The sequence below is a fragment of the Oryzias latipes genome, chromosome 2 (assembly GCF_053564925.1).
Source record: "Oryzias latipes strain Hd-rR chromosome 2, Olatipes_Hd-rR_3.1".
Classification (NCBI taxonomy): Eukaryota; Metazoa; Chordata; class Actinopteri; order Beloniformes; family Adrianichthyidae; genus Oryzias; species Oryzias latipes.
Window position 1 is genome coordinate 45,716,277 of NC_136238.1, and position 23,122 is coordinate 45,739,398.

At 40.0% G+C, this 23,122-nt stretch overlaps 1 protein-coding gene and 1 long non-coding RNA gene across 6 annotated transcripts in view; one reads left to right on the top strand and one right to left on the bottom strand.

The window, feature by feature from the left end:
• The window catches only part of LOC144989155 (uncharacterized), a 209,883-nt gene extending 199,978 nt beyond the window's left edge, over window positions 1-9,905 (top strand). The window contains exon 2 of the mRNA XM_078941304.1: window positions 6,760-9,905. Coding sequence (XP_078797430.1) covers window positions 6,760-8,135 — 1,376 coding nt within the window. The 3' untranslated portion in view covers window positions 8,136-9,905. The remainder of the gene's footprint in view (window positions 1-6,759) is intronic.
• Window positions 9,906-18,412: 8,507 nt separating this feature from the next.
• The window catches only part of LOC144989467 (uncharacterized), a 188,950-nt gene continuing 184,240 nt past the window's right edge, over window positions 18,413-23,122 (bottom strand). For 2 of the 5 annotated variants that reach the window (XR_013653680.1, XR_013653675.1), the window contains one exon: window positions 19,062-22,626. This is a non-coding gene — a long non-coding RNA (uncharacterized LOC144989467). Of the gene's footprint in view, window positions 18,951-19,057; window positions 22,627-23,122 lie in introns of those variants that run through there. The other 3 variants (XR_013653677.1, XR_013653678.1, XR_013653679.1) reach the window with 3 other exon arrangements.

The following is a 23,122-nucleotide window of genomic DNA, read 5'->3' on the forward strand; positions in this document are numbered from 1 at the left end:
GACTGACATCCCGATGGAGAGACACCATCGTGATGCCACGCCCCCGCCACGTTGCGAGTCGACGCCATAAGCCGCGGTTACATGAAAAAAATATCCTGATCAGATTCAGATTATAAAAAACATTTACATGGGTCACAGTTTCTGTCTGAATAAATCATTCGCACATGCGCAGTAGTGTTTGAAATACCGGAAGAGAAAAATTGTTCCACCTAGCGGCTACATACATAGATATATCAGTGTTTTTAATAATGTCACGGTTATTATGAAGCGCCTGTTTGCTCATCTTCTTAATTGTAATCCGTGTGGTCAGTGCTTTTTCTGTTGAAGAACGGAACCAGAAAGAAGCCAGGGTTAGCAGTGTGCTAACACGAACTAACAACATTTAGAATGAATATAAAATGTATCCATGAGGGAAAAGCTGCAATCTGCATCCTGGCTGCACGTAAACATGTGGGAATAACATCAGCCTTTATTTAGTCGGGACACGACTGGAAACACAAATCCACGTGATTGTTAGAACAGTTTCTAAGGTCTGAGCGACATTTCTGCTTTGATGCTTACAGCCGCTGTAGAGCTGCGGGACGGATCACCGTCCTAAGTCTCCCACACGTAGCAAAGCATCCTCCCTTCGCCTCAAACACAGCTGTAAGTCCGTCTGCTCTGCTAGAGACACGGTCGCTCGCTCCACCGGTCCACTTGACTAATCAAGTGCAGGACCGGACCACTTCTTTTCTATTCTGTTTATTTTATTTTTTGTTAAAGTCACTTCCCTCAGTTTAGACTGGATCGTTGCGGATGAGTCATTATATGGAAAATAAAGTAATAAAGTAAAATAACGAATAATAGTTATATAATAACGAAAAATTACTTCATCAGCAATGTTATCAGTCCCTTGAGGCGTCAAAATAATGTCCTTTTTGGAAGTTTGGCCCCAAATCACTTTTTTTCCCCCCTTCCTTTTCCTTGTCCCACAGCCACTCGGATAAATGCACTTCATCTTCCCGCTTTCAGCCCCTCTGCTCTCGCTACATTGAAGGCAAACTTGATCGTCTGTCTGATGGAATAGTCCATTAGTGTAGAAGGACACATAACACTTTCATGTGAGGATTCTTATTTTATATCAGTGATTTGGGCTTTTATGACAGAGTTAAATAATAACGGGTGTAGAAATTATTTGAGACCGTTTGTTATTAGGTGTCCAGTAGGGATGGGTATCGTTAAGGTTTTAACGATACTACTACTCTTATCGATACTGCTTATCGATCCGGTATTTTAACGGTACTCTTATTGATACTTTTTGAGGACGAAAAAAAAAAAAAAATAACAAATTAAGAATATAAAGCGTTTTATTTCCTCATTATGCAACAACATTGTTTTTTTTAAAAAAAACATTTTACTTTATACATGAGAATGTTCCAGACATGATATTTATTTAATTATTTAATCTAATTGTTTTTATTATTTATGAGTGTGATGTTTCATTTGATCTTTTGTCCATTTTCCACAACCTTGAATAGACTTTTCTGTCTGTCAAACACCAGAGTTAAGTTAAGTTAAGTTAAATGATGGAAACAAATTCACTTTGATGCAGACTCCTTTCTATTTTGCCAACTCCATTTATTTTTCTTTAAATCCAGTAAACCCATTAAATGATATTAATTTTACGGATGACAACTATCATTAGTTATTAATTATTATTAAGTATTAGGAAGCAGCTGATAGTTTTTCGCGGGTCTGGAATCATAAGCGGTGAGTCTAAGCCCCGCCTCTCTACCTGTTTGTTGTATGCTCCGCGTGCAACGCCCCCCAGCACCCCCTCTCCCGCTGCCCCAGCCTGTTCTGCACAAACAGCGCAACATACGGTCATCGTAGTAGCAAGGTGACAGCATGATAGGCAAACTTAATCATTTTTACGCAGAAACGTTAGTTCTTAGTCTAGGGCGCTCACGTGTCCCCTACAAGATCGCCACTGACTGTGTGTGCTGCCTTGTCTTGTGTGTGTGCGCGCGTGGCGCATGCTGTCTGAAAACAGCCCCGCCCCCCGTGCACACAAATAGACAGAGTTCTCCGCTTCAACGAGAATATCGAAATTAATATCATCATTAATTAACGGAAAGTTGACTGACTTGGAGAGTTAAATATGGCAGATAGCGCTTATATTTTGTGGGACACACAAAAAGAAAAGAAAAAGTAACTTCTCCAGTACCGATAGCAGAACCGTTCAGGTCAGATCTTAACGATACTGCGGTCTTGAAGAATGCGGCCCCGGGGCTGGTTCAATACCGGGGCACGGTACCCATCCCTAGTGTCCAGCTCAGAGCCGCAGGCGACCGCCTACCTTTATCCAATGGTAAGTCCGCTGCTCTGCTGAGTGTGAGAAATGTTTCTCTTTATGAGATGCTCAAGCAATAAGAAGCTCACAAAACATCTGCTGCATTGATCTACAAACAGTTTTACAGCTTGTATTCAGTAGAACGTTGAGTTTGAGGATATTTCTAAAGGAGATGTGAAAATCCAAGTTTTCTTCATATTATGTCTTTTGTAATTTTTGTTAAAGAAAGTAGGAGGGTGGAGAAAAAGCAATAACAATTGAAAATTAAATTTGCAAAGAAAAAAATCTGGTATTTATTTAACCAGATTGATTTGTCTTAGACAAGGTGTTACCTCAATCAAATCAAACTATACCATTATACAATTGTTTCAAAAATGAAATAATTCATTACATGGATCCTGGAAAATACCATTTGGAGTGAGACGTGCTAGCACACGTGATGGTGGCAAGGACTGATCAGCTCGATATGTGGAAACACTTTGAATTTGACAAAGATGAGACCAAACAGTGTGCCAGAATGTATTATTTTGTATGTTGGGTTTTTTTTTTTTGGTGACGTCCAGCAGCTAAACAAACAGATCGGAGCTGAAGGCCTCTTGTGTTGGACAGATTTTACTGTGTTCTGAACCGAATCGAATTAAGATTTTAAAGGCAACTTCAACTGCATAAGAAGTGCTGGTATAGAGCTATACCAGCTCTTCTACCAGCTAATTCAGAATTTACAAAGCCTCTTGAATAAGAGGTGAAACGTCATCTAACTTTAAAACTTAAATCCAGAAAACAGCCCCTAAACCTACTACTCTTGTGGGGAAGTTGATATGTCCATGGAGTTGTAGAAATACACTCTTGGGGTTTGCATGGTTGAAGTCCCCGGCCAGGATGAGGAAGGCATCAGGGTGTGCTGTCTGCTGCTCACTGATGTGCTGGTGTAGTTCATACAGAGCCTCACTCCTGTTGGTGGTGGAGCTGGGAGGGATGTATGCTGCTACCAGCAGTATGCAGCTAAAATCTCTTGGCAGGTAGAATGGCCGGCATTTATTGATCATAAACTCAGCCAGGGGGGAGCAGTGTTGATAGACCACTCTGACATTCCTGCACCAGGCATCGTTGATGTAAACACACAGACCTCCATCGCGGGTCTTAGCCCCCACGACAGGCATCCTGTCGGCCCGAAAGCATGCTAACCCGGCTAGATGGATAGCACAGTCCAGGATGTTGTCCGTTAGCCACGTTTCCACAAAGAGAGACACAGAACTCACTCGCAGTCTTGGACGATGAGCGTATGGTTAAACTGTCACTTTAACCATGGGGGAGCAGGGCTTTCAGTTTGGAACTCACTCCCCTCTAATATCCACAACACGGACACACTCCCACATTTCAAATCAAAGCTAAAAACTCTTCTCTTCCAAATGGCCTATTCACTGTAACAGTAACTTTTTGTCTTTATACAGATGTATTTAAATGCGTATGTTGTTAAATTGTTCTTGTTTTAGCTGTTTATTATATTTTATATACTGTATACTTATTGTATGGCAACCTTAAGTGCCATAGGTGCCTTATAAATAAAATGTATTATTATTATTATTATTTAGGTGACAGACGGAACAGCTCGTTAGCATAGCATCATTGCATTTGTGTCTAACAACAGCCCTGTCTCCAAATCAACCCTTTTTATTCATCTGTCTGTTGTTGCTGTAAGTGAAGCGTCTTTATCGTCTAGTTCTGACAAGGGATGGGTACCAACCCTGGTATTGAACGAGCCCTGGGGCAACATTCTTGAAGACCGCAGTATCGTTAAGATCTCACCAACGGTTCTGCTATCGGTACTGGAGAAGTTGCTTTTTTTGTGTGGGTCCCACAAGATATAAACGTTTTCTGCCATATTTAAGTGGCGCATGCCTAAAATTAATTAAATCTGCGCCAGAGCTCCCAGACTATCGTGTCAACCTGCTGCTATGATGACCGTATTTTGAACTCTCTGTGAAGAACAGACTGGAGGGGCGCGAGAAAAAAAAATGACTCTCAGCTGCAGAGGATGTCAACAGGTGAACAGAGAGAGAAAAAGCAGGTAAAGAGGCGGGGGAGGGGCTTTGGCTTCAAACTGTCAGAGAGATGGAAACACGGGCGTCAGATTTAGACGCAGCTTTACCTGCGGGAGTTGAAGCAGAGACTCTGGGATGATCTTATGAACTCAAACATTTATTTAATTTGTTTTATATTTACATCATGACAGCAATATGTCAAAACATTGATGTTTATTTTTCTTTAAATAAACAGCAATGTTTCTTTTTTCATGTTTTTTACTTTTCAAGTTGGAAAAATGTATTCATTTATTTTTCGTCCTCAAAAAGCAACAGTAAGATTATCGTTAAAATACCGGATCAATAAGCAGGATCAATAGGAGTAGTAGTACCGTTAAAACCCTAACGATATCCAACCCTAGTTCTGACTGGATCCTGTTAAAAATCCCTGCATGTTCTGCTGCTAAACACCACACAGGTGAAAAGACCGGGGGGGGGGGGGGGGGGGGGGAGTGTCTGCAGACGGGAGAAAAGAAGTGGACAAAAGAAATTCACCAAAAGAAGAGTTAATAAACACGAATAAGTTTACACTTACAAACCTTGATTCACCATGTGGTAGAGCAGGAGTGTCCAGACTGCGGCCCGCGGGTCTGTTTTTATTATATAATCGAATATGGCCCGCACAAATAGTGGGGCGTGCCCGAAGCGATGCCGGGGAGGGGGGGGGGGCGGTTTTAGGCACAGGTAACAAAGGCAATTGTCTGGTGCGCAAATTTAACGTGGGGGCGGCGGTGACAGTGGCTCAGTGCTTGGAAAAAAATCTGGTCCACCATTCGGTTCCTATTATCCGTTCTGTTTGTAACAGCCTGAAACCTTTGAATCCCTGCAGCTGCTCCCGTCTGTGTCACACACGGCTGTGCGAGTGAGATAGAAAGGGGAGGGGTGGGGTGGGCTCTGTCTGCCAGGTGAATCGGGGCATGCGCACCACTGCTAGTGCTGCCTCTGTTGCCCAACACCAGGATCACCGTGTGCCTTTAGATTCCTCAGCTCATGCTGATAAAGTCATTCTTTATGAACTATTGTAGACATTTTAATGACGTCTTTATTTTCCATCTAGAGATAGACAGAGATAGAGTAAACCTAAAAGGCGAAGAAAAAGCATTCTGAACTGTGAAAAAGTATTCCCTTTATGTAAAAAAGAACTTGTTTTGTTTTTGGATTTTTTTTTGTTCATAGCTGCATATTTTGTCACAGAGTGTAATTGTAAAATAATGCTTTTTAAATTGTGTGCGTTAAATGTTAAAGTTGTCCTCGTTGGTCACCCATAAGCCCTTTTTTTGGTCTAATTTTCTGAGAAAACAGTCGACTCTTTATAATCTACAAAATCGTGCGCTTGTTTTATGTGGCACAGATCAGCATCACTGCTCCACTGAGAGCAATGTTCTTCACACTATCAGTGAGTTAGAAATACACATTAATCATTATTTTTCTGTATTTGGCCCTCGCCAAAAAAACTTTGGACACACTTCGGTAGAGCCCTGCGCGGGACTGTTTTTTTCATCCCACGCCCGGCGAATTTCTGACCTTTAACGCCCCCTCCCACAACTTATGTGTTACACTCCCGCCTGCTCCCGCAACATATATGTCCACTCCCACCCGCACCAGCAAAACTCTGAGAATTTAGTCCCGCACAATAATAGAGATGCAATGATTTTGTATCTTCTCCCGTCCCGCAAAGAAAAAAAACATGTATTTGTATTGATAATATTTAAGAGAGATGGGGTTGTTTGTTATAGGGGCACAGACGCCAATCCCAATGCAGCCCTCTACCATGTGGCAACTAACCCTCAAATGTTTACTCGCCAAACAGGAGAAAATGCTCGCAACTGGCAAGTTTAAAATCAGACCCTTCAAAATAAAAGTCTGTCATGATAGACTCGTTCCTCTATCGAGAAAAGGTTCTACCACAATATATTTAATTATCATTTGATTGCCTAGCCCTATGTTCTGCTTTACCTGTTTTATAGGACAAAGCAATAGTAAACACCACACAAACAAAGTATGTCAGATCCCCGGCTTGTTCAGTAGGATCCCCTATGGGGAGAGAGGATACCAGGCCCAGGAAGCTCATGCCCAATGGACACAACCTACACCTATTGGCAGCTGTAGTTTCCCCCCACAAGAGACTGAGTAGGGGACAGAAGATAAATGGTCACCAACCTTCTTGTGTAATGTGTGTGTTTATAGTCTGCTGGTGTGTAGACCACATTGTTGGGTAATCTTTTAAAAACCCAAGAGTTATTTTGATCTGGTGTTATACCTAAGAATGAATTTATTTTTTAATTTAATATTTAAATTGTGCTGTCATTATGAAGTATAAAAGACTCTCTTCTTGTGTTTCTGCAGTCCTCCCCCAGCATTGGGGGACTGAAAAGGATGATCTGTGCAACCAGCAGAGGAACTTCAGAGTGGAACAGGAGAAACCAGAACCTACACAGTCTGAAGAGAAACAAGTGGAGCAACAACTTCCACATATTAAAGAGGAACCAGAACATCCACATTATAAAGAGGAGCAGGAAGAACCACAGATTAAAGAGGAACTGCAGAACCCAGAACCAACACAGATTAAGGAGGAACCAGAACCTCCACAGATGAAAGAGGAACCAGGGGAACTCTGCATCAGTCAGGATGAAGATCAACTTGATCTGAAGCAGGAGACTGATACCTTGATGGAGATTCCTACTTATGAGGAAGATGAGAACAGTGAAGCAGATCTAAACAATCAGCAGAGCTTTAATGTAACTGATAGTCAGGATGAAGAAGGAAACCAACATGAAGAATCAACATCAACTACAGATGAAGAGACAGACCCACAGAACAGAGATCAGAGGAAGAGAAGAGACAGAAGTCATGTCCAAAGTGTGGACAGCTCTCACATGTTAGAAAGTCTATGTGACTCTGATGGTAGTAAAAAATTAAAATATGATGCTTTGGTTAAGAAAAAGAAAAAACCTCCAAAAGAGGAGAGATTTTCTTCTATAGAGTCTCGTGAAAGTTCAAGAATAGCTAACAAACCTTTTCATGTAAGATTACATACAGGAGCAAAGCGATTTTCATGTAAACAATGTCATAAAAGTTTTAGTCAAATATCAAGTCTCAAAAGACACATGAGAATTCACACAGGAGAAAAGCCTTTTTCTTGTAAAGAATGTAAAAAAAGTTTTAAACAACTGTTTAATCTCAAAACACACATGAGAACTCACACAGGAGAAAAGCCTTTTTCTTGTAAAGAATGTAAAAAAAGTTTTTGTCAAAAAGTGAATCTTAAAAGACACATGAGATCTCATACAGGAGAGAAGCCTTTTTCATGTAAAGAATGTGATAAATGTTTTAAACATATAACTAATTTCAAAGCACACATGAGAATTCACACAGGAGAGAAGCCTTTTTCTTGTAAAGAATGTAGAAAGAGTTTTAATCAAATATCTAATCTCAGAAGACACATGAGAATTCACACAGGAGAAAGGCCTTTTTCTTGTAAAGAATGTGATAGAAGTTTTAAATGTGTATCTAACCTTAAAGCACATATTAGAACTCACACAGGAGAAAAGCCTTTTTCCTGTGAAGAATGTGATAAAGGTTTTAGTAAAAAAGCTAGTCTCATAAGACACAGGAAAATTCACACACAACAGAAAAGCATTTGTCAATTTTCTGTTACATCCGTCTATGTTACTCTTGACGCAAGCCAAGGCACTTTTTTCGGTCACGTGATAAATCTCTAAAATAAAACTCAGGAGCTAGTAAAATGAGTAAAAAACAAACATCATTGGAAAGTTTCTTTGAGTCCTCCTCAAACTATGGATTTATCCCAACGGGAGATTCCCACACACCATTCAGCATTGTGGTGAGTGGGATTCATGCACTTTGTCGAACTTTGCATTTGCGGTGTATCTTATTTTAAAGGCATCTTTAAATGTTATAATAATAGCAACCAGGGAGTGTTGCGGGCAGAGAGGACGTTACTCATGTCATAATTCATGTTTATTTTTATGTTTAGAAAATACCACAGTTTTCATGCAGATCTTATAATATTACTTTGTTGAATTGTTGTGTCTGTAACTTGCACATTTGGTCTGCTGTCGGAGTTCCACAGGCTGTAGCCAGGGCTGGTACCAGAGGGAATTGTGGGAAATAATAACCTTTGGCTTCCTTGGTCAAAATAGGGTTGAGCTGGGGTGTTTTGTTTTTTTGCCTACAGGGGTCTGTTGCACAAAAGTAGAATTAAGACATCCGGGATAAATGACTGAGCTGAGCTCAGTGAAGCCAAAACATGTGCGTCCAGGCTTAATTGGTTGCACAAAGACCAAGCCAGGATGAGCAGACACGGATTCATCAAGCCAGGTGAAACCAATCCTGGATAGGTGCGCGCTCACGGCTCACTCAAACAGACCCCGCCACAGATCACAGATTAACTGATTTACCATGGCAACTAGAGCCGCGTACTTTTCCCCGTCGGAAGCACAAATCCTCATGGAGGCATAAGAGGAGGTAAAAGATATAATTAAGAAGAAAGGCAACACTGCCACAGTGATAAAGCACACTCAATAAATTTTAAATTAAATTACCAGCCAATTAATTGTATGAAAATGTAATTTGTCATTTCAACCAGAAAATGTTTTGTTTGTAAATCTTACGTGAATGACTCATGTCGATCGTACATAAAAATAATCCATTTAAAAGTTACTAATTTCAATCATGTTGATCCAACATGATACCGTTAAATTGGATACATTAGTAATCGCAAGGAATTGTGGGATTCCATTTTCTTTGTCTATCTGGGCAGAATGGGGTCTAAGTGTGAGTTTTTGTCCATGGGTTTTATTGTTTAGCTGTTTTACTCTGTTTTAACTAGTGATTTAAACTGATATGGTTCTTTTTTTTCTGCACCATGAGTTAGAGTGTGGGAGAGGATGATGACCAACCCCCTTGTGCGGTACAATATTAACGTTACTATGCTTAAGGAAGAAATCGTGGTATTGGAACTCCTGTCTTGTGATGTGGGACTTTGCTGTGTATTTCATGTCTTTGATGTGAAAGTTATAGGCTGTAACTTTCGAAAAAATTATCAATGTCAGATGTATAAATAGAATTAAAGCAAAAAATTAAGTTATATCAACATAAATCGTGTTGGGTAGTCATACAAATTTAAGTTGTATAAACTTAATTTAATGAGGTGTGACCAATTGAAGTGATTCAATTAAGTTGGATCAACTTTTATCTTTTGAGAGTGAGCAACAATATTAATTTAAAGTTGGGTCCAACTGCAGTATTTAGATTGAATCAACTTAAATTTATTAGTTTGAACCTAAGTACATTAAGTAGGACCAATATGATTCATTTTTGTTCAAGTAACGCTATCTAATCATGTGGAAATCATTTCCATAATTTTTTTATGTTCATTCAAAGTGAACGTTTCTTGAGTGTCGTTTACCTGCTTTGTTTTGTCCTTATTCAATAAAGGAACATAATGTTACACATTGTGTTTTTATATTGATATGGAATGTGTATTTGTTTATATGACGGAGTTCTAGGGCCCACTGAGGAAAAAGGATAAAGTCATAAATTTATGAGGCTGGTTCTTTCTGCAGAAAAGCAACATATTCTTTTTACAGTTTTGATAGTTATGACAATGTGATACTTCATATTCTGGCACATCAGCATGTCTTCGTTTATGAAACCATACTGAAGTACAATTTCACCAAATGCCCCACATCTGTCATTTTAACAACTGTCCTCCTTTAAAACAACTGGTTACAATATTATGACTTGTCTTTTTTTCCCCTTTGACCCTAATATTCTATCATTTTACATATAGCCTTATAGTCTATGGGAAACTGTAAATTATCTAATGATGGCAACATCATCTAAAACTCATTATTTATCCAAAATGATTGAAATTAATGATCACAAACGTTTAAATAATGACAGTGGGTCTAGTTATATGTGATAACAATGTACAGTGAGCAGTGAAATAACTATTGGTTTCCATTTGTGGCGACTGCTGACTGACATTAGGGATGAGATTAAATAGATCCTGGAATTTAGCCTGGTCTGGAGCAGGCTAGCTCCACAGAATAAATCTCCATGGTAACTTATACCACAACATATCCTCCTGCCCCCTATCCAGCTTTAGTGCAACCGGATTGGGGATCAATTGAGCCAGGATCACCAAGATATCCTGGCTTAATGCCTTATCCTACTTTTCTGCAACAGGCCCCAGGTCCTTTCATCTGGCAGGTATGTTGTTTCACCCTTAGTTATTTCTTCCTGTTTACTTCTTTTTAGCACCATGAGTGTGGGAAGGGGAGAGGATGATGACACCTGTGCGATGTACAATGTTTTACGTGTCAAAATAACAACTCTGAGTATGTTTAATCCTGTTTTTCTGCCTCTATAGAAGCGTTGTTACAGTATTTGTCCGCCACACTGCCTGGACTACTGTATCTCTCTTCTATTTGGTCTCCCACAAAAAACCCTCCTTGAACTTCAACTGGTTCAGAAGTCAGCTGCTCGTATCATCACACACACTCCCTCCATCAACCACATCACACCTATCTTTCAACAGCTTCACTGGCTTCCCATGCCGCATTCAATACAAAATCTTGCTCTACTTGTTAAAAATTACACTTTTCCTTCTATAAATCCAGAAACTAAGCAGTCTGAGCTTTCATTACATGAACACAGAACCACAGACTGTTGGCCTCCTTAATACATTGATTCAGTCATTCAATTAAAAGGAGACACAAGTCAGTATTGAACACATAACAATGAACAGTTTTCTAAAGACTGACATGAGCTGAAAACATCCAGTTTTTCATGGGATTAATATGATATTCTGATTTTTTTTACAACAGTCTTTTTATTTTATATTCTTTAAGCAACAATTTTGGGAGCCAGTTTAGCTCGTGCTGGTTTGCGGCGCCTTCCGTCCGTGAAACCCGGGTTCGACTCCGGGCTGCTCCCTGTTCCCTTCTCTACCTCTGCCGGTTCCAAGCCCGGTTTGAGAAGGTTGCGTCAGGAAGGGCATCCAGCGTAAAACATTGCCAAATTTACCATGCGACTTGTTCGCTGTGGCGACCCCTGATGGGAGAAGCCGAAAGTGGAAGTAAGATTCTTTAAGCAACAATTTTAAGACCAAAGAAAAAATAAACCAATATATTTAAATCTATGTGTAAAGATACTAGACAATACCAGTTTTACTGCTTGCATGGACAAAAATGTTTAAAAGTTTCACAAAATGAATTCTTTCAAATGTACATTTTAATAGAACTATGTCATTTTGTATTATTAGAGTTAAATCTTGAACAGATTCAGTGTCGTTAGTTAATACTTAGATGATGAGTATGTTGTTTATGTGTGTTACCATGACAACTCTAGAAAGATTTGTAAACATCTTGTATTCCAACACTTTTTTGTGATCAGTGACAATATGATTATTTTAAACTAAAAGTAGTAACTGCAGTTTATATTTTGTCAGACCAAATTTAGTGAAGAAAAGATTTACCTAAAAACGTATGAAGGAAGAGGCTAAAGGATAAAGAACCAGACTGGTGTTTGTGTCTGGTGTTCTTGTGATTCCTGTTTTCTAGTAGACATTAGAACTGTTCCTCTGTTATGTTTGGTTCTCAGTGTTCTGTTCCAATCTTATCTATGTAGACTAAAGTGGGCGTGAACATCAGTCAGATGTGTGGATTCTTTCCCACAGTGTGGGTTCCTGCTGTTTGTTGTACCCGGGTAAGTTTAAGTGTAAACTAGTTGATGTTCATTTTTAGTGCCACATCTACACTCTAAATACGACGGACTGCATTTACTATGAAACACGTATTTTTTCAAAGATGTGAGCCTAAAATGACCTTTAGGGAGAATAAATCTTTTAAACATTGAAACTTAAGCATTTTTTTCAACCCAGTCTCATCCCAAAACGTGCAGTAATCTTGTTTGTCCACGTGGAAAAATGTAGTACTTCAACAAAAACGGGGTCTTAAATTGTGAGATGGTTATTTTTTATTTTCATATTCATTTTCTATGAGCTTTCTCAGGATCACGTGACTCTTGAGTTTTTGCCTGCAAAGAAAAGTGAAAAAACTAAAAAACTAACTAAAACTAAAGAACATTTTTCACCGACAATCTGCAAAGATTTTAATGCTGTTTCTTTTTTCTGTGTCTTCTTCAAAGATTTTTACAATAAAAAACTGGGGAAGATTTAAATAAATTCACAGATTTTTTCAGGTTAATAAAAAAAACCACATTTTTATCTACAGTACAGACCAAAAGTTTGGACACACCTTCTCATTCAAAGAGTTTTCTTTATTTTCATGATTATGAAAATTGTAGATTGACACTGAAGGCATCAAAACTATGAATGAACACATGTGGAATTCTATCCATAACAAAAAAGTGTAAACAACTGAGAATATGTCATATTGTAGGTTCTTCATAGTAGCCACCTTTAGCTTTGATTACTGCTTTGCAGACTTTTGGCATTCTCTGGATGAGCTTCAAAAATGTTGAGAAATGCAGAAATGTGTGCTGCAGATGCCATGTTTGCCACTAGAGGGCAGCACAGCAGCTTCAGTCTTTGTCATTGTTGCTGTGTGAGCCTGAAGGAGCTTCAAAGTGAACTAGCTGCAGCTTGGTTCAGACAAAGCTCCACATTCACACACAGATGTGATCCTGAAGAAGTCTGAACAGAACATTTCAGGAGAACTCTTCAGTCCAGAACATGAGCCTGCATTGTTCCTGAAACTGGGATCAGAGTTCTGCTCTCTGCTCCAACAGAACCACCTTCATGAGCTCCTGGTTTCTTCTGGATCCTCCAACATTCAGACGCTCTCTGACTGAGTTCATGTCTGCACAGAAACCTTCAGGATTCTCTTCTTCCACACGTCTTTCACTCTGAAACTCTCTTCTGAATGTGGATCATCTCAGTCAGACGTTCAGCAGCATCAGAGCCGTGCATGTGCTCCTCCTCATGAGTCCTGAAGCTGCACCGTCAGCTGCAGAGCTTCAGAGCTGCTTCCTTCTCAGACTTTCCACTTTCTTTGGCTCTCTGGCTCTGATGCTGCTGCTGCTGCAGAAAAACCAGCAGCTGCAGAAAAACTCTGCAGAGACTCACAGAGAGAGGATGGAGGCAGCAGATGAAGCTGCTGCAGACTGACAGCTGATGGAACTGAAGCACTTTCTACATTCTAGTTCCAAATGTTCTACAGAATCCATCAGAGCTTGAAAGTCTTCCTCAGTACTCGAGTACTTTAGTTCAGCAGCTCCTCTGTTCCTCTAAGGTGAAGCTTCATGTGGACGACTTCTTCTTCTTCTTCTCTCCTCTTTTCTGGAGCTTGGGCTCCATGCAGTCTGATCAGCTCTGATTTGGGCTTCAGTTGATGTTTGTGATCAGGAACTCTGGATTCTTCTTAGAAGGAGACGTTCTGCCTCTTTAGCAGAGAGCAGAACGTTGATCTGATCTGTTGGAAGCCACTCCATCCTGAAGCTGCACTGCTGAGTTCCTGTCCACCAGGGGGCAGTGTTACGGCTTTGCCTGCCTTATTATTCTGCTCATCTGTCAGGTTGGGACTTCCAACACACAAACATTTGACCTTTTCACTTTATAAAAAAGTTTGTTAAACACTTTGGTGACTTTCAGATTTATAAAAACATTTTTTATCTTTTATTTCTGTAATTATTGGTCTAAACTTTTCTTCCTGAAGGCTGAACTGCAGCTTTCTTCAGGTCTTTCATTTTCTCCATTTTTCACTCCTTTTCTTGGCTTCCAGCTCACCAGGCATGACCTAGACCAGTGGTCCCCAACCACCGGGCCGTGGACCGGTACTGGGCCGCGGGAAATTTTGGCACCGGGACGCACAGAAAGAAAAAATAATTTCTATTTTATTGGGTTTTTTTTTTTTAAAAAAACGTTTTATTTTGAAAAGTGACCGGATTCTCTCTGTTGTATCCGTCACACTTAACGCACATCAAAGTTGCTACACCAAACATCACGTGATACACCTCGATAAAATTAAACCCAAACAAACAAAATGAGCAAAAAACAAACTTCTTTAGAAAGTTGCTTTGACAAGAGGAAACGGTCCAATGAAAGGACAGAAGAGGAACCTGCACCCGCTGAAAAAGGGAAATCTGCCTTTAACAGGCAGTATCAAGAAACCTATTTAAAATATGGATTTACCGCCACGGGCAATTCCCACGAACCAAACCCACTGTGCGTAATATGCGGTGATGGTAGAAACGATGTTGCTCATGGGATGTTCTGTTGTTGGTGTGACGTTACGAGGACACCGCTGATAAAGTAATAAAGTTGCACATGATTACACAGTGGATTTACGTTCATTATTATTGTCTATGAAGACTCTCATTCATCCAGGTTGGTTCCATTGTAGTAGGTTTAGGGGATGTCATCTGGACTTGGTTTTTAAAGTTAGAAGACGTTTCGCCTCTTATCCAAGAGGCTTTGTCAATTCATTATTATTATAATGAATTATATATTATTATTGTTATTACTAAAGAGAAAATACCACCCCCGGTCTGCGGTAAACGTGCCTTGCGTTGTACCGGTCCGCGGTGACAAAAAGGTTGGAGACCACTGACCTAGACGGCACCCTCATGTGGACGGATGAACACATGACAGAGGGGAAGAACAGAGCTGCACAGCAGGGACGAGCAGAGACCTTTGGGTCACGAGGAGTAACAATAAAAACAGTAGAAACTCCAATAAAACCAGTAGAACCAGACTGGAAAAGCTCAAAAAGTGTAACCTCCCAAAGAGGAGAAACCCAAAAAAGAAAGGAAAAGCAAAGAGACAGGTGGAAGCCATCATGAGATTCCTTTAAACAGGAAGTTCTTTGTCATTTCATGCACTAGTTTCATTTAGCTCTAGTTGTTGAACATTCTAGAAACTCCTAAAAACCTTTTCTGTCCACTTTGAAACCATCTGGGGCTGACTTGGCCTTGCTCGCTGGGATACGGCCAACATCCAGAAATCTACCAACAGACATTTTTAGCTCTAGTTGTTGAACATTCTATGTTTGGAAGAGGCAGGCTCTTCTAAAAGAAACTAGCAGGAGCCCCAGCGCTGGTCTTTGCTTGGATTTGGTTTAGACTTGTTCAGAGTCAAATGCATGTTTTAAGGGGAGGAGGATTATTTGGTTGTTGCTGTTTTTGTTCCTATTCTTCCAATCCACTATATGTCCCGTGTTGAATTCTACTATTAAAATGTGGGAAACAAATGTTTATCAAATCCAAATCAATCCAAAAGCCTGGAGACTGGATGGCCGTGGTCCTCCCTTTGACCTGGACACTGGTTGCCATGGCGACCTGCACACTCACCAAGCTGGAACTTAGAAGAAGAAAAAGAGACCAAAATGATTGATAAAGCAGGTTTTCCAGGGAAATCCCACAAAGTGCTTTCCAAGCTAGAACTAAGAATACCCAGCATGCATTTGGAAAAACTCCTTAGCTTCTGGTGGAAAATGATGAGTCATTGTAAAAGCATTCTCTGAATGCTCAGAAAACTTCCTCTAAGGTTGTGGTTGTTTGGAGAAGTCCTCCTCTTCAAAGAAGTTCTCCTGACCATCTTCAATAAACATGAGCTAATTCTTGATGCAGGTTTGAAAACACAGATGGAAAACAGCATCAATCCAAATATTAGTCAATGTTTCCTTGAATGGAACAATTTCAGGATTTGTTGTCATAAAGTTGTGAGAAACTGTCTTGTAAAGTGTGTGGTGACGGTCCACTGTGGAAAATGACTGTTTGTGGAACATTGAGATGTGCTCAGTGAGTTTGCTTTAGGACACTTTGGTTTCATTTCAAACGTTGGTTTCTCCTAAATCTCCAAACTCTCTCCACAAACTGTCTCCTAACTCTCAGGGATTCCTGCTGCTGGCAAAACTCACGGCTCAAGGAACCACTTCAAAATAAAGAGTAAATGTATTTCTCATCCAGCAGTGATTGTGGTGTTTGTAAGTCTTTTATTTTGAAATTCTCCAAGGATGATCACCTCGGCCTGTGATTTTAGACACATTCTCACCTGTTTCTCTCCATGAGCTAGTCAGAGTAGTTGATACAATGAAGTCATCCTCTTGCTCTCTTGATGTGCTGTCAACATCTCTACTCAAAGATGTCTTCCAGTCCATCGGTCCCTGTGTCCTGTCAATAATTAACTCGTCCTTGCTGTCAGGTCAAGTCCCTGAGCACTTTAAGAATGCTGTCGTCCTTTCTCTCCTTAAAAAGCCCAGACTTGACTCCTCCCTCTTGAGCAGTTACAGACCTATTTCTAATCTCCCATTCATGTCCAAAATTTCAGAAAAGATTGTTGTTTACCAACTGACAACTGCTCTGGACAGTCATGGCATTTTTGAGCAGTTTGTTTCTAGAGCTCTCTCCACTGAAACAGCCCTTCTCAGAGTCTCTAATGACATCCTGATGCAGAGTGATGCAGGAAAATGCTCTGTGCTACTGCTACTGGACTTGACCACAGCCTTTGACACTGTTGACCGTTATGTCCTCCTGGACAGACTTTTAAACCACAGGAGGTTTTTTGTGTGTTTTATCCCTTGACTCCCCTGTCGGGTCACTTGTACGTTCTTCTTTTTCTCATCTTAAAAACATTACAAAACTGAGTCCAATTGTGTTGCTTTCAGAGTTGGAGATGCTCATCCACCTTTTTATTACATTTCGTCTTGACTATTGCAACTCCGTCTTCACATGTTTAAGAAAAAAAAATCACTAGAATGGCTCCAGGTTTTCCAGAACGCTGCTGCAAGGCTTTTAACTAAATCATCTAAGTTTTCACACGTCACTCCGTTATTAATCCAGCTGCACTGACTCCCTGGACAGAGAGCAGCCCCCCGCCGTTCCGGGAGGGCCCAATGCAGGGCCCCGCCCCAGAAGAGTGCCAACAACCCCAGACGCGCACCTCATCACCACCCAGGAGTTCTGGGCATTTCCCCGCCCCAACCCCTGGTATAAGCCAAAACCCCCCACGGGAGACCCGGTCCGCGCTCCATGCAGCCACCCACCCGGCCCACGGTTGGTCCAGGAAGGAGTGAGGCAGAGGCCAGCCGCCCCCACCCAGGAGGAGGGCACACAGGAGAAGAGAGGGTCCACAGGAAGTGTTGTAAACATGGTCCGACCAGGCTCGCCCACAGTTGGAAACTTGGCGAGGGCCGGCACTCAGGGGCAAGGATCAGAACCCACACCACAGGGACACGGACACCCCCTGGCTCAGATGTGATGTGATCCCCGGTACTGTTACTTTAAACTTTTGCAAATATTGTGTGGTTTAACTATTTCACTTGTTGAAAATTAGGGATGGCCCGTTTGACACGGCGCTTCACCTTCATGAAACAGAGTGTTTCAGCACAATGTTTCGGGGTGTGTGTCAACTAGCCCAGATCACGTGGTTGATGATGTATGACGCGCCAAATGCTTCGTTTGGTCGAACCACGGTTCAGATGTCACTTGTGTTTGAACAGTTGGGCGCGCTATTCAATAGAAATGCGAAATGAATCCTGAGCGTTTCCTGACCAGTTCTATTGTTTCGCTTGTTTTAGAATCAGCGTCAGTTCATTGCACTTTAACATGTTTCCTATTAAAAACTTTCTGTGGCTCAGGATCATTTCAACTCGGTTTTTCCTAATAAAACACATCATGAACGTTGTGTATCAAAAAGAAAAAAAACACTGGAATGAATCTCTGATGTCAAGCTGTTTTTATGTGAATGGAGATAGCTCAGTGGAATAGTCAGTGGCATATACATCCAGAGGTTCTAGGTTGGAGTCTGGCACTATACATGTTCTTTTTGCGTGTATTTTTTTCTTCATGTGATATGTATTTTGCTGTGTCAAGCACTTCTCACAGAAAGCGTCACATGTTGTGTTGTTTTGCTTTTTTTTTAAATAATGAAGGAAAAAGATCTTTCCGTTTTGCAGCTTTTTCCTTTACGTGTTCAAGTAGTCGAGGAGAAAATGACCATAAGTCGAACCGGTAAAGATTAGAAGTTTATTCCCTGATACAATAGTTCTAAGACAGTAGCAGGAGAAAAACACAGAAGTACAGGTGAGAACAGGGCCCCCGCAGAGAAGAGAAAAAGCACCGGGGACTTCCTACGGAGAAGTCTTTATAGCGGCTCTGAGTTCCTCCTCCTGTGGGCAGACGTAACCCCTTTGCTGGTGGCTGTCCAATTCCTTATAGGGTAAACTGTTGCGTCGCCCGCATATGCCTCCAACAGTGGGCTTCCTGTTTTTAGAGAAGACCCAGTGACCTTTTTGTGACTCCCTCCGGCTGGTTCCAACCAGTTCGAGTCTGTAGCATTTCACACTTGTTGAGTGTGTGGGTGTCAGACACCGTGGCCTCTTGCTTGCTTCTGCTTTGCTTCTGGAAATGTCCTCACACCTGCATGATGTACATCTGAGTTCTGTCTGCAGACGAGGGGCCCTACTTCCTGTTCTGAACATGCTGCGCTGTGGCTTCCCGTCTCTCTGCACAGCACAGCCTGCATATATATGCCTTCTGCTCTAACACTTCTGTATTAGCGGGGTGAAAAGTCCAGATAGCAATATGAGAATGTGTTAGGTCTACAACTAAGCCAACACTTAGTAACTATTTTTGAGCTTGAAGAAAGGACACATACTCACTTATCTCTTTTCTCGAGGAGAGCAGACAGGAACATACTCAAGCCATTCCACGTGTGCTCTGAGTTTTCAAGAGTCTGCCTCCTCACTTTTATTTAAAATCAGGGCGTTACCTAACATACAGCATACAAGGAGGTGGTTGTAAACATACACACATACACATACACACACACACAACCCCCAATGGTCATAAAACAGAGAGACATCCGTTCCCAGGAGATTGCTACTCCCCCCAGGGGATTAGGGTCTTTTTTGCAGATCAAGGGTCATCAGTCAGCTCCTGTGGCTTCAGGGCAAGGATCAAAAGGTCAAAGGTGAATTCCCAGTTCAATGCAGAGAAAAAATTCTTCCCGCTTTCTCAGGGCTGTTTCTCGCAGACAAGTATACACTTTTTACAGTTAAAAAAGTTCAGAGTAAATATAGGATAACTTATGTATACATTTATTCTAACAGAATGTATAATTAAACATTAATTTGTTAAATGTAGTAAAAGATTAGAAACAGAATGCATACATCTTTTTCTTCAGTCATCATTAACAAAATTTTTCTGTTTTACGTTTTTTCATCATCATTTCCACATTGAAGTGTTCCAAGGAGCTTAGTTGAAGCATGTCGATATACATCTAGTCCACCACCAGATGCCGCTGTTCTGTGTGGTTTCAAAGCCCTGAATGGGTAGTTCATTTTTCTGGCAAAATTACATGAACCCCTATGAGGCTTCTATTCCCATCCCTATTGAAAATTGTTCCCACAAATATCAGAATATAAATGAAATTGAAATAAACATACCAATGGGGTCGCTGAAGTCATCCAAGCATTGAAATGTTTGTTGTTCAGCTCACCATGACTGCCAGACAAAACCCCCACCTGCACACCGTCACCTAGTTAAATACCTCTTCCCATCTATCTACCTGATAGATTAGGATTCACATTTTCCTTATACTGCCCCCTGCAGCTGTGGAGTTGATCCTACCTGGAACAATCCTCCAAATCAATGTTCAGAGGCAAAAATAAAGAAAATAGAAGACAAAAAGCCAGGATAGAAAAATCTTAACAGTATTTATTGATCATTTTATTTTAGTGTAAACTTGCACCAGAAAAAAGAATACTAATAAGGTACCAGAGTGAAAAGCAGCAGATTAAGAGGAGTTAATAGATCAAATATTAACAATACCCATCTTCAATAAATGTTAACTCTACTAGATGTTAGCTCTAATGATTCAAAACAACTCATTCCTATTATCTAAAATAATTCATTTTGTGAACAATTTTTGCACATTTTGTCAGCAGTGAAACTCATTGTCTCGTATCATTGCACATAGATTAAAATGTATTGATCATTTATTTCTTTGCTGTAGATATTTGTGGCTTAGAGAAGATGAAAACCTAAAAAAGCTGTCCAAGAAAGTCAGGATAAGACAAGACAAGACTTTATTGATCCCTGGAGGGAAGTTCAGTTGTTACAGCAGCCAAACAAGAAATATAGCAGTTAGAAAACCAAATAGTCAGTAAAAATTAAAACAGCAATAAAAAGTGGAAGTAAAAGTACACGTCATAACTAAATAAGTAAATACAACAGCAGTTTCAACAGTCCTAAACTGTGTCATTCTATAGTCTAACTGCTTTTGGGACAAAGGACCTACTGTAGCAAATCATACATCAAAACAACCAAAGTTTTTTTTTTTTAAATGTAGACAATTTCATTTCTACAGATCAATTCTCACTTGTGCCTCCCTCTAATGAAGTTACTGCATCAATATGGTATGGAGGCCATCAGCCTGTGGCTCTGTGTACATGAAATGAAAGCTCAGGTTGCTATGGAGTTCATTAGAACATTGGGGTTTCTCCCCAGAAGTTTTAAGCATTAAAAACTTATTTTTAAATATTTAATTTTTCTGAGATGCAGAACTTTCCCCCTGTAAAATAAAGTATTCTGCTGATTCCGATTATGGTACAGAGGTTGAGAGATCGACCTCTTATCAGAAAAGTTTAGAATTTAGAGTTTACACTAAATCCTTACATTGTCAAGAAAAAGTCTTACAAGTTCTCATGTGTTTTTTTAGAGCAGATGAACAACTAAAACTTTTTTTACATTCTTTACAAGAAAAAGGCTTTTCTCCTGTGTGAGTTCTCATATGTGTTTTGAGATTAGATATTTGACTAAAACATTTTTTACATTCTTTACAAGAAAAAGGTTTTTCTCCTGTGTGAGTTCTCATGTGTGTTTGGAGAAAAGATATACGACTAAAACTTTTCTTACATTCTTTACACGAAAAAGGTTTTTCTCCTGTATGAATTCTAATGTGTGTTTTGAGACTAGATCTGCGACTAAAGCTTTTATTACATTCTTTACACGAAAAAGGCTTTTCTCCTGTGTGAGTACTCATGTGTGTTTGGAGATGAGATATTTGACTGAAACTTTTTTTACATTCTTTACAAGAAAAAGGCCTTTCTCCTGTGTGAGTTCTCATGTGTGATTTGAGATTACATACATCACTAAAACTTTTCTTACATTCTTTACAAGAAAAAGGTTTTTCTCCTGTGTGAGTTCTCATGTGTGTTTGGAGAAAAGATATACGACTAAAACTTTTCTTACATTCTTTACAAGAAAAAGGCATTTCTCCTGTGTGAGTTCTCATGTGTGCTTTGAGATGAGATATGTAATTAAAACTATTGTCACATTCCTTACAAGAAAATCTCTTATCTTCTGCATGGATTCTTGTGTGAATTCTGAACAGAGATATGTTACAAAAGCTTTTACCACATTCTTTACAGATATAACATCTTTCATCAGACCCAGTTTCCATGTAGTCAGACGGGTTAGTAATTATTCTTGAGTTTTTACCAGACCTGATTGGAGATTGTTTGTATTTCTTACCCAGATTTGTCTTCTTGGGATTTTTTCTAACATCAGAGTCACACTGACCTGCTGACATGTGAGAGCTGTCCACACTTTGGACATGACTTCTGTCCCTCCTCTTCCTCTGATCTCTGTTCTGGTCTGTCTCTTCATCTGTAGTTGATGTTGATTCTGTCTCTCCATCTGTAGTTGATGATGATTCTGTCTCTTCATCTGTAGTTGATGTTGATTTTTCATGTTGGTTTCCTTCTTCATCCTGACTATCAGTTACATTAAAGCTCTGCTGATTGTTTAGATCTGCTTCACTGTTCTCATCTTCCTCATAAGTAGGAATCTCCATCAAGGTATCAGTCTCCTGCTTCAGATCGAGATGATCTTCCTCCTGACTGATGCAGAGTTCCCCTGGTTCCTCTTTAATCTGTGGAGGTTCTGGTTCCTCCTGTTCCTCTTTAATCTGTGGAGGTTCTGGTTCCTCTTTAATCTGTGGAGGTTCTGGTTCCTCTTTAATCTGTGGAGGTTCTGGTTCCTCCTGTTCCTCTTTAATCTGTGGAGGTTCTGGTTCCTCCTGTTCCTCTTTAATCTGTGGAGGTTCTGGTTCCTCCTGTTCCTCTTGAATCTGTGGAGGTTCTGGTTCCTCCTGTTCCACTCTGAAGTTCCTCTGCTGGATGCAGAGATCTTCCTCTTCAGTCATCCAACACTGGGGGAGAGCTGCAGAAACACAAGAACAGGTCCTTTTAAATACTATGGTGACTTTATTTATTCTTAATTATCAATACAAATGATTGCAGTATCATTCAGTATATGCACATTAAAAAACTTTTGATCAAAAAAAAGTTTTTTGTTTTCTTTAGCACAACAGTATCAAACTGTGCTGAAAAAGGCCCCCTACACCTCCCCCATATGAGGAGAGCTTTTACAGTCAATAACTTGTAGTCTGAACCAGTTATAGAAAGAAAATAATATTTTATTTGTTTTTTAGGGAAATTAATTTGCAGATAAATAATTCATAAATGGTACAAACAGGTCTTTAATGTCATTTAACTGTATACTCAAATTAAATCATGCTGAAATAAATAGATTTATTAGAAAGGGGACAGAGGGATTGACAGAAATTGTACTTTTAACCTGATTCTGTCTCCAATTATTTTTATATGAAATTACAAAAAGGAAAAAAGTCTGAAAACAATTGGAATGTTTTAGATTA